The following is a 15,017-nucleotide window of genomic DNA, read 5'->3' as shown; positions in this document are numbered from 1 at the left end:
AATATTTAAATTAAAATATTCAAGATTAATTGTTGAAGACGCTATTTTGAAGAGAAAATTTGAAAGACGAAAAATTAAAGATAAAATATTTAGGTCTAAATGTAATGGAAGAAATATCGGAGAAACCATTTTAAAAATCGAATTGTAGAACTCGAAATGTTGAAATCGATATATTGAAGGCGAAATGCAGAAGCCGAAATTTCAAAGATGAAATATTGAAGTCGAAATATTCCAGATTAAAAGTTGGAGCTGCTATTTTGAAGACGAAATGCTGAAGACGAAATGCTGAAGACGAATTGTTGAAGCCGAAGTTTTAGAGATGATAGATTGAAGTCGAAATATCCCAGACAACGTTTTAAACCACTATTTTGAACATGAAGTGTTATGGTTCCGGCACACCTTTTAGAACAGGAAAATTTCAAGAAGTCGAAATTCACATCCCTTTCTTTCCAACACGGTTTGCGTATATCTATCTCAGTCTTTTGCGTTCAAAATTAGATTAAACTAAATTTGAATTGGTCTGATGTTTAAATGAAGAAGAAGAGTCCTAATGAGTGGGACAGACTTATGCAAAACTTTTGAGAAAGAAAGATTTGTGAATTTCGATTACAAGAAATTTTCCTGATCCAAAAGGTGTGCCTGAGCCATTAAAGACGAAATAATTAAGTCTAAATACTGAAGACGAAATATCAGAGGCGAAATTGTAAAAACACAATGCTTAATTCGAAAAATTGAAGATAAATTCTTGAAGTCGAAATTTTAAAAACGAAATATTTAAGTTTAGATATTTAAAAAGAAATATCGGATCTAAAAAATAAAATAATTTTGAAAAATTATTTTAAGGATCAATTGCCGAAATTTTGAAGACTGTTAAATACGAAACGTTTAAGCTGAAAAATTAAGGATGAAGTATCGATGATGAAAACGAAATATTGAAGTCGAAATGTTTGAGATAAAATTTTGCGGTCGTAATTTTGAAGACCAAAGGTTTTAGACGAAATGTTTCTCTCGCAATTTTGAAAACTAATAATTTAGTACAAAATTTAAAATGAAATTTTAAACTCAGACGATTCTTGTCCGGCACACCTTTTTGATCTGGAAAATTTCATAATATCGATATTCACATCCCTCTCTTACTTAGAAGTTGAGCTTTTTTGCACTATTTTTCTGCTTTTGAATATCACACCAAATTAAATTTAGTTCAGTTCATTTTTGAATCTAAAAGACTGGAACGTGAATTTTGATTACATAAAATTTTACCTATCTAAAAGGTATACCGGACGAATTGTTGATGATGAATAGTTGAAGCAAAATGTTGAAGTCGAAATATTATGAACTCGAAATGTAGAAATTGAAATGTTGAAGATGAAATGTTGGAACCGAAATTTTTTAACCCTTTAAGGACGACTGGGACACCGATGTCATAAAAACGAAAACATTTTTTGATTGCAGAAAGTTCTTTTGGCCTGTAAATAGTCCAAAAACTGAGATTGTAAAGAATCTAAGCTAAAATAGTTATAGTTTTCATTAATTGAATACCTGTATCTCTTTCGTCATTAAAGGGTCAAACGTGAAACGAAACGATGCACTTGAAATGCTAAAATTTATTATTCAGACAATATATCGAACATGAAAATTAATGTCTTTATACAAATTGAATTACCCGATAGCCCGAGACAATGAACTACAATTATTTAAATAAATTGAATTTAATCAATTTAATGTATATTTATAAGAAGATGCATAAATTCAAGAAGAGACGTGGTTTTTGTGGTGAAGATGAAGATTAAACGGTGAATGTGATTCTGCCCTTAATCCTAAAGGTATACGAGTGGTATGTTAATTAAGTTTTTTTCTGTAAAAAAGTGTTGCTTATTTCACAATCTGCAAGCTAATTTTCCCATTTTCGAGGGCATGTAATAAAATGAATAGCTCTATTCCCGGGAAGATGCTTGAGAATTACAACATTTGCAATATCATGTAAGATTTTTTTTTCATTTAAATTCCTTCGTAATATTACATAAAAACCGCTGAGTGATTTTTCACAGTGAAATTTATTACAATAATTCAGGGTGACATTGCAACATCAATCAAATGGTAAAGAAATCCTTTAGCATCTCACACTTGCAAGTGAAATATTCTACTGACAAGGAAGAAAAGGAGGTTGAGACCATTCAACCCAAACTTTCAACATTTATTTCATCCTTCGGGAAATCATTCACCAATTTCAACAACTTCGTTCTGTGCTCTTTTTCACAACTTTTGCCGTTTAAATTCATTTTATGCCTCTACAAATGACGACCGTGACAATTTCACCGAGAGTTCCTTTTTTTCATTTGGGGTTTTATTTAAACACTCAACTTTCCTGTCTTGGAGTTTTATTTAATGAATTTTTTACTGGCAGAACCCTTCAGGACTGCGGTATAAAAAGAAACGCAATTTATTGCGGAATAATGCTGTCAGCAAGGGATGATTTTTCACGCGTAGATTTTTTTGTTCGCACAAATAAGGGTGTACAAAAGTAATGCAAGAATACTCAAGTACGAATAAAAAAATGCAAATAAGGATTTGTGTTGGATTTTTTTTATAAACAAAAGCAAAATATTAAATTAATGAACAGTTGACACTTATATCTCTGATTCTTTTCCACGAAATTCATTTGCAATTAATACGTATAATTAAATTAAAAATTTCCAATATAAAATTTTGCTTTTCTGTCATTAACATTGTTACAATATCTCAATCAAAAAGAGCTATAAAAACATACAAATTGAATTTAATACTAATTCAATAAAAAACAATTCAAATGACAAACACTTTGCAAGATACACGAAATTTTGAACTTGATGTCATTCCCTTTAAATAATTTTATAAATTTAGTTTTTTAGGATGAAAAAACTCTCACATAACTGTTTTAAGACTAACGTGTACTGTTTTACTTTTTACAAAAACTTGTTAATTTGGTCATACATATATAAATATTTTTTTACTATAGTAAATTGATCTCTTTGAAATATAAATAATAATAGCAATGAAATTTGTATTACAAACTTAATTGAAATATTACAAAAATATAATATAATTTATTATTTTTCAATAGATCTTGATTAAAGTATTGAATATTTCATTTAAAGTATCTGAGACAAGCATGTGGCAAGTTAATTTTTTTTATATGGAGCTATTTGAAGCCAATTCCTAAATTGATCTCGGACTCAGCTCACAGTGCTCCGAGGAAAAAAATTATTTAAACAAAAATTTAGTATATTTATCCCTCCATACGGAAAGGTATCTTATAATACGGAAAAACTTCTCATTTTTTTGTTATTTAGTGTAACGGTCTCGAGTGCAAAAAAAATCCCATAAAAATTTAAATCGAAGTATGAGAAAGTGGCTTCAAATTTCAGGCATCTTGCCAGGGGCGTGATCTGAGAATAATAAAATGGGCTGAACCGTTTTCGAATATAACAATAATGTCCAACGCACAATAACTTTTGTTTGTAAAGGTATTTTCAAAATTTCCTATGAGAGTGAATGAAATGTATTAGATCTAGTAATCTCGCCTCTCTCATAGAAAATTTTGAAAACATATTAATAAAACAAAAGTTATTGTGCGCTGGGTATAATATCAAAAATATAATAATAATGTAACGTGAAATATCTACAAACTAGTCCCTGAGGCGATGCACAAAATTCCCTGAGGAAGATCCGAGTATCTGGCACTAAAATAACACATTTGCACCAAAGACTAAAATTCATGCGAGCATCTGATATGTCAGTGAGTGATATTGAGGCGTTTTGAACGACAACATATGCTGAGTTGGGAGTTCAAACCGACTCATCCTCAATGAGCGGCTTGAATGGACTGCCCATAGAGCAGGTATCGTTGGTACCACGTTGGTAATACGGGCTTCATACCTAATACGGGCTTCAGACCTAGGCTTAGCCATATGGCTTAAATTCTCTAATTTCTTATCGGTCAAGATTTTTTGGAAAATTTTGACTTTTGATTGGATTATAAAGGGTAAATGATCTATTAGGTTCTGAAAAATTGATAAAATTGATTGCTGTTGAAGATTTTGAGACCTTTGGGAACTGGGCTAAGTCTCTGGTCTAAAGACAGACTAATGCCCTAGACACACTTACGACATAATCCGAGAGACGACTTAATGAAAAATGGTGGAAATGCACTTTAACCATTATTTCTAATATAATTACGCTAAGCCGTCTCTCGGCTAATCCTCATGTCTATCAAGGCCCTAAGGCTTAGCCAAATGGCTTAACTGCTCTAATTTCTTACCAATCATGATTTTTTGGAAAAATTAATTTAGGATTGAATTATTAAAGATAAATAAAATTTATTAGGCTCTCAAAAAGCAATTAAATTGCACTCTATTTAGGATTTTAAGATCTACGGGAACTGGGTTAAACCTCAAGTCTGAATATCGCTTAAGGGCCCAAATTGAGGCTGATCCTCGATAATATTCAACCAGTCAAATTTTACAGTAAAGATTTATCCGAAACTGTCATACACTGAGGGCTTAGAATCATAGGTTAGAAGTCCTTTGCATAAATTTCCTTTGATTTAGGAGTCTAGTTAGGCCCTAAGGGTCACAAAGTTTGGGAAGCGTCGAGACCGTTGTCCCCTTTCCTGGTCATCGTGGATGTGCAAGATCATCTCCTTGGGCATTACGGTACAGCTGTAGTCATCGACAAACTCCTTAATAGGTCGCAAAAGTCTCATCCACAATACTATTATAATAATAATAATACTGAAAATAGTGGTAATAATAATATTAATAATAATTATATTAATGAGTAATAATGCGTAAACAACATTTTATGAAGGGCATAGGCCTTCCCGCCAGGAGAATTTCCGATATGCAGTATTAGTTTATCTTGCTTATAAGTGTAATATTCAGTTCTAAATCTGGGCACTGAAGCTTAGTGCATACAATTTAAACACTTTTCATTCCAGAAAAAAAATTAAGTTGAAGGGGATTCGAACCCTAGTATCATAGAGAGAAAGTCCTACTATCTTATGCCTTTGAATTTTCTTTTTGAATAACCTAAATAGTTTATTTCTGAGGGGGAAAAGATATTGTTGCGAAAAATAACGTCAAGTTATTTATTCTAGACTACTCTTGTGAAAACCACAAGTTACTTTCACTTACCGTTTTTCCTCAGAATGTACAATTAAATTCAGACATCCAAACGATTATTTAGACATAATATTTGCTTAATTTAAACAATGACATGACTCTCTTGTCTCTGTAAAGCTCGAGCAAAAAAGAAACTCAGTGCATTCATTATGTGATAATAAAGTCTGGAATATAAAAAGTGCAATTAATTTCTGTTATCCATGAGGTATTAATGTTTTAAATAAATCTCCATTTAAATATTTTCAAATTAACTTTCCACTCCGGATGAAGATTGCAGATTAATGTAGTGGATTGGATGATATTGTAGTATACTCCTTAATGTTTTGGGAATATAGAAATTGATAGTGAGCACCTATTTGATGTTTATTAATCAAATTAATTAATAAAATATTCATTGATGTTTGGATATCTCGGTCATTTTAAATCATCTCAGAACTTACGTTAGAATTCCTGATGGAGTTAGATTCAGGAGTAGATAATGTTTTTCTCGAAATACTTAAAGAGAAAACTCTAGTAAATGTTGATGAAGGTGTGTATGAATATCTCTTGAAGCAATGTTAATGATGAATCAGTTTCTCTCTTTTGATATTCTAATTTATCTAGCAAACATCATCAGTTTGCACGTCTCTTGAATGCATCAAGTCATTAAATTGAGGGGTTTGAGGGAATCGATATTACGGAATTTAACATCAATCAGTTTCACTTTTCAAATAAATTCAAAGTTCTAAATAAATTGAAAATGAATGGATTTTGCATTTAAATGAGTTCGATTAGTAGATAGATAATCCCTATACAGTCAAGTGTGCTAATCCGGGCGCTTCGCTATATGGATTGTTTATGACTAATCCACTTAAAATAATATTTTTATTTTTATTCCCGTAATATAGTCACTACAGTAACATAATATAACTATTCAAGTTTGAGAAAAAGCAAAAATAATATTTTTATCCATTAAATAAGTGAATATAATCGACTCATTTCGATCTTGTGTCAGCTGGATTCTTCACTAAAAATTTTCTAGCAGTGATATTTTCGCTAATGGCAGCTGGTTGATTGATAACATTTATTGTTTTTTTTTCCTTGTTAAAAAAGTATTTTAAATCCAAAGGTTTAATTAAAAGTGAATTAGCGAAAAGGCGACCCAATTAGTGCATGCTGACTTATTTCAGTATTATCATTATTTTATACATTTTCTTTAATATTAATGATAATTATTTTTTATATTATGTTTCTGAATGAAACAGTGAATAATTCTTTGGATTTAGAGGAAGTAAAAAAGAATTTCATCAGTCCAAAAACAAGCGTTTAAGTAGCATTCTAAGGAAAACGATCCAGTTACCCCACCTTACTATAAATCAGAAACAAAAAATAATAAAACTTAGCATAAATTTCAAACTAATATTAGGGGAAAGGCTCATAATTTTGTCCAGTTTCTTATTTTGGACACTTTGAGGATAAAATTGGACACTAAAAATAAATTGACTCAAATGATGGATTTTTATTCCAATATTTGATAAATAATGAATTCTATATAAATATTTGTTCTTTTTGGAAGATTTTAACACTAAATACGTTAAATTTTGAATATGATTTGAGTAAAAATTGCTTTGTTGAAAATTCAGTGTGAGCAATTGCTTACGAGAAATATGACAGAACTTCGTGGCTTACTTCAGTCTTATTTAGTTTTGGTGAAGTACTAACAAAGTTTGTTCGCTGTTTTTGAGTGATATTATTGAATATTCATTGAATATTGTGTTGATTCACGTTAGTGGTGATTTGTAAATTTGACCTGAAGTGAGATTTGCCTTGTGAATTATATTTTTCGTGTGAAAAATGGGAAATTTTTTAAGACATTCACCAGTGAGGTGATGATTCTTATTTTGGACAGGTGTTTTTCTCACGAAATTTCGTGAAGTTTTAGCTTTTGTGATGACTAGGTTGGACAAAAGCCTGGAGAAATAAACGAGCATCATCTCTATGATAGAGATGTAGCGAGAAATGCCTTGAAAGGCTCCCGGAAAGGCCAGGGAATGAGCGAATCCGCACGTACTTGGAGCACCGAAGTCAACTCACTTTAATGAATGATATGGAAAGTTTCCGGGCTTCTTGTGACATTCTACGTTTCCCTTACATGAACAGGAAGAGGACTTGGTAAGATTGGTTCATGAAATGAAGAACAATGGGCATCCTATTGAGGCGGATTAGCTGTCCAAATTTACAGCCAAGTTGTCCAAATTAATAACCAAGTTGTCCAAAATAAGAGTAAAATTCACCTCTACATATCAATTCACTTTTAAACGTATTAAGACTAATTTTAGTGCAAACAAAGACAATAAACCCTTGCCAAGTTTCTAAACAATCCTTCTAAAAAGAGAGTGACAAAAAAAAGTCAATTAGTATCGAAAATATCGCACTTCAAACTTGGAACATCGATGCTTATAAGCAGACTGGACCAAATTATGAGCCCTTACCCTAAATGCTTAGCAGATTCACGAATTTGAAGTGGATATTTGATATAAATAAGGTTAAATAGTGCCCCTGAGATGCTGCTCAGCACCTCTTCAATATTACTGAAAATTCTAAATATTTTTAATACTTCCAACAATGTTCTTATTTTCTTGATAGTATCATTCAAAAGCGGTTTGACTAATGAATTATTGTAAGTAAGAACTATATTGATAATCTATATTGTAAGAGAACCCAGATCTTGAAGAAAAGAAGTATACTTGTGATAAGTTCCCAAACCTCGATAAGAATTTACAACCAAAATTCTTGTAATAAATCTTTTCAAAGTCAATCATAATTGTCTAAAAACCTGTTTATATTTTCCTCTACAAAGTCAAGAGCACGAGCATTCTACCAAATTCTGTTCCCCTGGTACTTATCACAAAATTTGCATCTGTGAACCTCCCTCTCTTTTCAAAATGTAAGCACTGTATTATTCCCATTGAAAATTTCAATCATTGCCACGATAAACAGTAGGGGTTGAATAATATGCAGAAATTTGTATTCACACGCTGAGCTGAGTGGCAAAGAAGTCGGTTTGAAAAGAGAAAATGTGGGTTAATGATTTCCATCTCTGACTTCCCTATCTCCCTGGTACATTGTACTATTTTTCACTCATCAGGACTATTGTGCAATGCTTTGCAGATGCTGTTGGATTTCGGAGCGGATGTTAATAGTATTTATCGCACTTCACGGAATGTCGTCATGACACCGTTAGATTGTGCCTTGCAGAAGGGATATCGCTCTACGGCAAAATTCTTACAGCTGCACGGTGGATTGCCAGCCAGCAAATTGCACTTATCCGGGAGAAAAGTGAATGCCCTGAATGATCAACAGCTCGTGACACCATTGAAATTCACTGACAAGGTGCCATCTGCAGATAATTCTGTTCCGTCCAAGGAGAATATCCAGGATAAACACTCCAAGCATTACGTGGTGTACGTGAAACAGTCAGAATCTGATGAGTCAGGCCAGAGGGAGAGTACCAGCAAGGGGGTGAAGAAGCGTCGAAGTAGCCCTGAGTGTTCCCACCACAAGAGGCAGAGGTACAAGAGGCGCACCAGCAGCTGCAGTGACACGTTTAGAGTGGCAGAGAAGGATGAAGATATGGGAAGGTCAAAAAGTAATCTAGAAATTCGACGACGAAGGAAGTCCAGAGAGAAGTCATATTCCACCTCGGAAGACAGTGATTCAGATGGGAGTGGGTCGAGTGATGAGAGCTTCCATGGGTACAAGAAGCGTCGGTCACGGAGACACTGCAAGAAGTACAACGTATCCATACGGAACAAATCACCCACCAAGCAACATGACAAGAAGCACAAATCACCCAAGATGCTCAAAAAGGCATCCAGTGATGTTCCAGATGATGCAGATGGGCAAAAAGATACAGAAGCTGCTGTCAAGGAGGCAGAAATTGCCGATCAAGCTGAATGTAAGTGCCAAATTCATTAATGTAAATCGTACTGACACAAAAATCTCTTTACTAAATCTGGTTCGACCGGTTCCACTAATTAAGAAATTTAAAGTTAAAAAACATGCCCCAAATAAACGAGGAAATATTAAGCCAAGACATACACCAGATAACTATAAAAAATCACCGTAATCTTTATTTAGAGAGCCTACTCTATTAATTCAGCTGAGGTTCTTTATTTTCTACTCTGAATAGTTTTTTAAAAAAGTACATAAGAGCCAGGGTTAAATTAAATAATTCAGAATGCGTATTACAACTAAGCACTGGTAAAAATTAAAGAGGCACTGATGATCCTTTGAAAGGGTCACTGTTTTGACACTTATTTAACTCCCGAATAAGCGAGTAAAAACAATGAAAAAGTCATCTTTGGTGTTCGGTCAGATGAAAGAAATATGATTGGAGAAAATTTCAAAAGATTCAAGTGAACTCAAAGGATCAAATATGATCCATTGTTGAAAAGGGTCAATTTGACCCTTTTATTTTTACCAGTGAGGTTTTCCTGAAATATTTCTTGGTTAACCGTGCTGAGCTGAGTTCCTTTGAGTGGTTACCGTGGATCCAGAAGATTAAAAAGCAGCATGTTTTTTTTTTATTAAAGAATTATTTAATTTCAACTCTATAAAGTACATTAAACTCTATAGGGGAGACCGATGCAGAATTAGCCAGAAAATAAATTTCTTTTTAACATGTCCGAACCCGACTGATAAATATTTCAGTGAATAGAGAGATAGTGAATTACTTTGAGTAAACAGTAATTAGCTCAATTTTCTTTCTAAAGAAAACTATAATACCCCGCTGTCTAACACTGTCCGTGGCAAATTCTATCCCTGTCTCCTCTATTCTAAAATTGTATTTAAAAATTTTAAAAACACTACGTGACTTAGACGCTATACCTCAAATCCATTTTCACAATATACCATTGACCGATTCACAACTGATTTAAACCGATTCAAATCACTCAAGACATCGCCCAAAAGGAGTAATTGAATTGATTTTTGGATAAAAATAAATTACTGGTCATGAACCATTTCATTACCAGTTTAGAACAAATTGGAACCGAATCAGACTATCAGAAATTCCAAGACTTTTCCAACGAACTCAATCATGATAACATTCGGTTGAGAAATCTGCTCTCAAGGACCTTTCAAACCCTTGACCTCGCCCTTGACCCTGGAAAACCATTTTTAAAAGTGATTCCACGGTATTTTCGTATAAGAACAAAATGTCCGCCCTGGTAATCTCTAAAATATATCCAAAAATAAAAAAATGCACGAGGAATTTTAGAGCAATCCCAAAGAAAACATGGTAATAATCCCAGAAGGGTCGACTTATGGGAGATATCTCGAAGGTCCCAAATCTCTATTTCTAATCGTTTGGGCTCTGTGTGCTAACGGCCGGATGGACAGAGGGACTGGGGGCAAACAGAATGTTATAATTTTACAGAAATCGTCTGAAACGTGAAGATATGTTAAGAAAAGTGGTCTTCGAAGGATAGAAAGTGGCAATTTTAGAGAGTGGAAAAATCGAGGGATTATACCGCTCTATCTCTGCAGTTTGATGAGTAAAATTTGTATTATTTTTGAGCAATAATATGGGGTTAACCAGACGATTTGACGAGTAACACTTATACGTAGAACGTAACTTAGTAGAAGTTTTATCAAGCTTTAGATATAGGGGATAATGTGGTAGCTTTAGCCGATTTGAGCTCCGGATGGTTCTATTTTTTTATGTTCTCAATAAATCAATAGTTCCTCTTTGAAAATGGGAGGTATTAGAATCAGACTATTTATTAAAATCTTTTATGTTATGGCTTAGATTTATTAAGAAACATATGAAAAAATGAGTTTTCGAAGTTTGAGCTTAACTAAAGTACTTTTTCAGCCTGATTAGGCTTAAATTTTGAAAAAACGTTTTCAATCGATATTTGTCATTTTTACGCGTTTTTCGTATTTTTATACGTATATTTCTAAAACTTGAATTAAATTATTACAGAGTGAGTCTTACTTTTATTCTGTTTTTTCAAATTTAACAATAAATTTACTTCTGATGAGGGATTCTCACACTATAGGGTTAACATAAAAACGGAAAGTGACATCTTAAATTATTATGCTCTCACAAGTTTGAATCCGTACATATCGGATTTTAGATTTTATTTTATAAAAAGCCTATTCGGGAAAATATGATTTTGCTCAAGGGAGAACTTTAATTTTTTTTATTAAAAAATTAATTTTAGAAATTTAAAAATATAAATAAAAGACTAAATCTGATTTTTCCGGTGAGAATATTTAAAAGAAATTTAATAACATATTTAAAAAAAACCATTTGAGATTTACAAAATTTGTGTTTTTAAGAATTAAAATCTTTAAATATTAATTGTAAAAACAAAAATATATTTATTTAAATATTTATTTATTACACGACCCTGTTTTGAGGTACACTGAGAGAAATCCGAAAAAGTTAAAATAACATTCCGGAAATGTTGATTTTACCTTGCAGTACTTATCCGAAATCGGTGTAAATATTAGCCTTTTTAGGTGTATTGGGGGTTAAAGTTACCCTTTTTCTTGTTAATTTTACCCTTAAAAAGGTGTAAAATTAACAATAAAAAATGTTGATATATTTTTACACCTAAAAAGTGTTTAAGTTATGATGAAAAAAAGTTAATCGCACCATCGTTTTTATCTCAGTGTACAAATTTAATTGAAAATGTAAACCTTTAAACCTCCTGAGTATCCTGCAATTAGGGAAATTCTTTTGCAAATCCACAATTCTTTGATATTTTAAATAAGAAATGCGCTTTGTAAGAATCTATCAATTAACAACATAAAGTCAAGAAAATGACGATGTATAACTTATACCCTTTCTTTGTGCCGAAGAAGAAAACTTCAGTTATAATCTTTTGATCTTTTATCAAGGATTACCACATTGAGTAAGTGTGTAAATTAATGAGATAGTGTCCCTGAGTCATACTTCACGAGTCAGTACTTCTTGATGTGCTAGAAGTGTTTGGGATTTAACAAGCGAAAAATCCCTGACGCCTTTTTCCTTCCTGCGGTTGACAATAAGTCTTTGTCGCTAGGATAAAAATCTTTTTTTTTTTTCTGGGGCGCTTTTAGCAAAGGCAGAAGCTGATGGGATGAAGGAAAAGCCGGGGAGTCGACCAGGAACAGCGGCATCCGATACTGAAAAGAAACGTCCTCAATCTGCACGGGTGACTTCAGCTCAGCGGCGCCAGAAGGCCAAGGAGCAATCTATGAAACAACTTGAGGCCACGGCTGAGGTTCATGAGGAGCCCAGTGAGGAGGAGAGGCGGATGGGAGGTGAGCCGGAGGGTGCCACAAGACAAGATAAGGGTCAGGGTGAAGAGGGAGAGATGAGCATGGTGAAGACGGAAGTGGCGGAGAGTGCTGGCGCCAGGCAACAAATAACAACACAAGCTGAGATTCACACAAAGGATGGCGGTCAGGAGGAAAATGTGCTGTTGGATGTCAAAGAGCGGAACGCAGATGATGAAGATGCTCAAAGTGACATCACTTTCACGCTCGATAGAACTGACAAGGCGGAAGATGAACGTCAAATGGGAAATGACATGGGGGAGATTTCCACGGAACAGGGAAAAAAGGATGTACCCACCGAAGAGCCAAAGACTCAAACGGAGGCGGACGTGAATAAAGCTGGAGATCAACAGGCCGAGAGCAAGGGTGATGAAACAAGAAGTTTCGCCGTGATTGACGTGGCATCGTCTAAGGATGAGGATAAAGGGGTTCGTGGGAGTTTCACGGTGCTCCAAAAAACCGATTCCAAAGCTGACCTAATTAGACCGTCGAGCTTTAAGGTCAGTTAAACTTGATAATGAAATTTTTGTAGTATCTAATTTCTTAGGCATTATTAAGGTACTCGACGAAGCTGCCCTGCAGGCAGGAGCGGGCTATCCCTATACCTCAGATGAGGAACAAATCAAAGGTGCTACGGTGAGGGATGATAGTGCATCAAAGATGGACAATGGACGACGGAAGAAGCTGAAGAAGAGACTGAAGAACAGCAAAGATTCCACCCTGGACAAATCGGATGATGAAAGTGCAGCCCGGAAGCAGCAACAGGCGCGAGATCAAGATTCTGGTTTTGAGCCCAGTCCACGAGTGGGCAGAACCAAAATTCCCACTCCACGTGGCGTGACCCGAAAAGAAGCCGCGTTTACCACCCTCGACGGCAGTGGAAAATTCCGGCCAGAGGGAAGGAAACTGGGGGATCAGAATGCCGTCAACATGACGACAGTTACGGCCAGCATCCAGAGGAACATTCGCAGGTAAATCCCCATTTATGTGCTCCAAATACCACATGTTCAATGCTTAAAGCCCTTGATCTAGGGGGATAGTCCAAAAAAAAGGGTGCCTATCGATTGTTAACCACCTTTTCTCCATGGTAAGTTTTATTGGAATCATTCGCACACTCAAAATTCTTGGGATAGATGAATATAAGGGCGGATAACCCTCAATGGAAATGCTTTCCATTTGGTATCAGTTGAGGAAATCTTTGGGAAAATTTCTTAAGCTTCTCCACTGTGAAAAATTGCTTGGTTGAAGTCCCTTGACGATGTCAGTTTGAATAAAGGGAACTTGGAAAACTCTGTGGATACCAAGAACAATACAATATTGGACTAAAATTCACCAAAACACATTGCAAAAAGCGCAGAAGAAAGATGTTGAAAAGTTCAATCCCATTGATGATTTAAACCGCCTAAAAAGCAAATTTCGATATAGTCACCCGATATTTTAAATCAATCTCATTATTAACTTAAAATTTGCATTTATCATTGTTATCCATCCATAAATAAATTGGAGTAGACTAAACACCCCAAGTGGCACAACAGGACCACAATAACGACACTTGGTCATGAAGACGACGTTTGAACGTCCTTATTACAACGCGAGCAGTATGACTTAAATTTTACTTACAAGACAGCAATCGACATAAAAATAAATTAACTGTCGAAAAGCCGACGTTACGATGACTACTAATTTACCATAAAAATGAAAATTAGCTGAAGTGGTCATTGAATATTATACAGATTACATCGAAAAATATTTACTCTTCTCTTATGTTTATTACATATTTTAGCAATTTAACACGTCATTTTTAAACAAAATAATTTTTAAAAATGATTTTTAAAATCAATTAAAAAAATAACTCTGGATTTTTAACAGAAACAAATCATCTGCTAAATGACGGCGCGTTATATGGTGATACAGTGAAAATAAATTGTATATGTTGATATAGTGACACTTTTAGTTTGTTTTTTTCTTTTTCCTTCAATAGGGTCGGAGGGAAACCTATTAGGTAGGGAAGACTTGTAAATAGTATCACAAAAATATTGAAATTTACTTAGTGTATCTAATAAAATGCAAGCAATATTACTATGCTATCACACTTGCACATTAAAATTTTAATATGATTCACATTAATTGTCGCTTTTGAGAGTCCAAATGTGTAATTTGTGTATTAGAATAATTTTATATTCAAAATTTGATCTTTTTGTTGATAAAAAAGTAGAGTTTTCCCGCAAAAAAATATATTGATGCTTTAGGTAAATTTAAACTTATTTTTGCAGGCCAAGTCCATTTCTTTATCAATAAATAGAAAAACCCCAAATATTAAGTGACTCAAAGACACAAATAACATATTTGGACGCTCACAAGCGACAATTAATGTGAATCGCATTAAAATTTTAATGTCCAAGTGTGATAACGCCGTTACACCTTTTCATTAATTTACTTTTCCTTAGGATAACGGGAGGTAGGGCTACAGTGATATACGATTTTTTCATAGTTTTATGAAGGAAGTGAAGGAAGCTGAGCTTTAGCGTAATAATTTAGATAGAGAAA

The 15,017-nt window shown here is 33.8% G+C and overlaps 1 protein-coding gene across 1 annotated transcript in view; it reads left to right on the top strand.

The window, feature by feature from the left end:
• LOC129798321 (ankycorbin) overlaps nucleotides 1–15,017 on the top strand; it is an 89,540-nt gene that overhangs the window by 56,318 nt on the left and 18,205 nt on the right. Inside the window, exons 5-7 of the mRNA XM_055841428.1 lie at nucleotides 8,310–9,096; nucleotides 12,252–12,970; nucleotides 13,029–13,441. Coding sequence (XP_055697403.1) covers nucleotides 8,310–9,096; nucleotides 12,252–12,970; nucleotides 13,029–13,441 — 1,919 coding nt within the window. The remainder of the gene's footprint in view (nucleotides 1–8,309; nucleotides 9,097–12,251; nucleotides 12,971–13,028; nucleotides 13,442–15,017) is intronic.

The sequence above is a fragment of the Phlebotomus papatasi genome, chromosome 1, assembly GCF_024763615.1.
Source record: "Phlebotomus papatasi isolate M1 chromosome 1, Ppap_2.1, whole genome shotgun sequence".
Classification (NCBI taxonomy): Eukaryota; Metazoa; Arthropoda; class Insecta; order Diptera; family Psychodidae; genus Phlebotomus; species Phlebotomus papatasi.
This window is presented reverse-complemented; position numbering and strand designations above follow the sequence as displayed.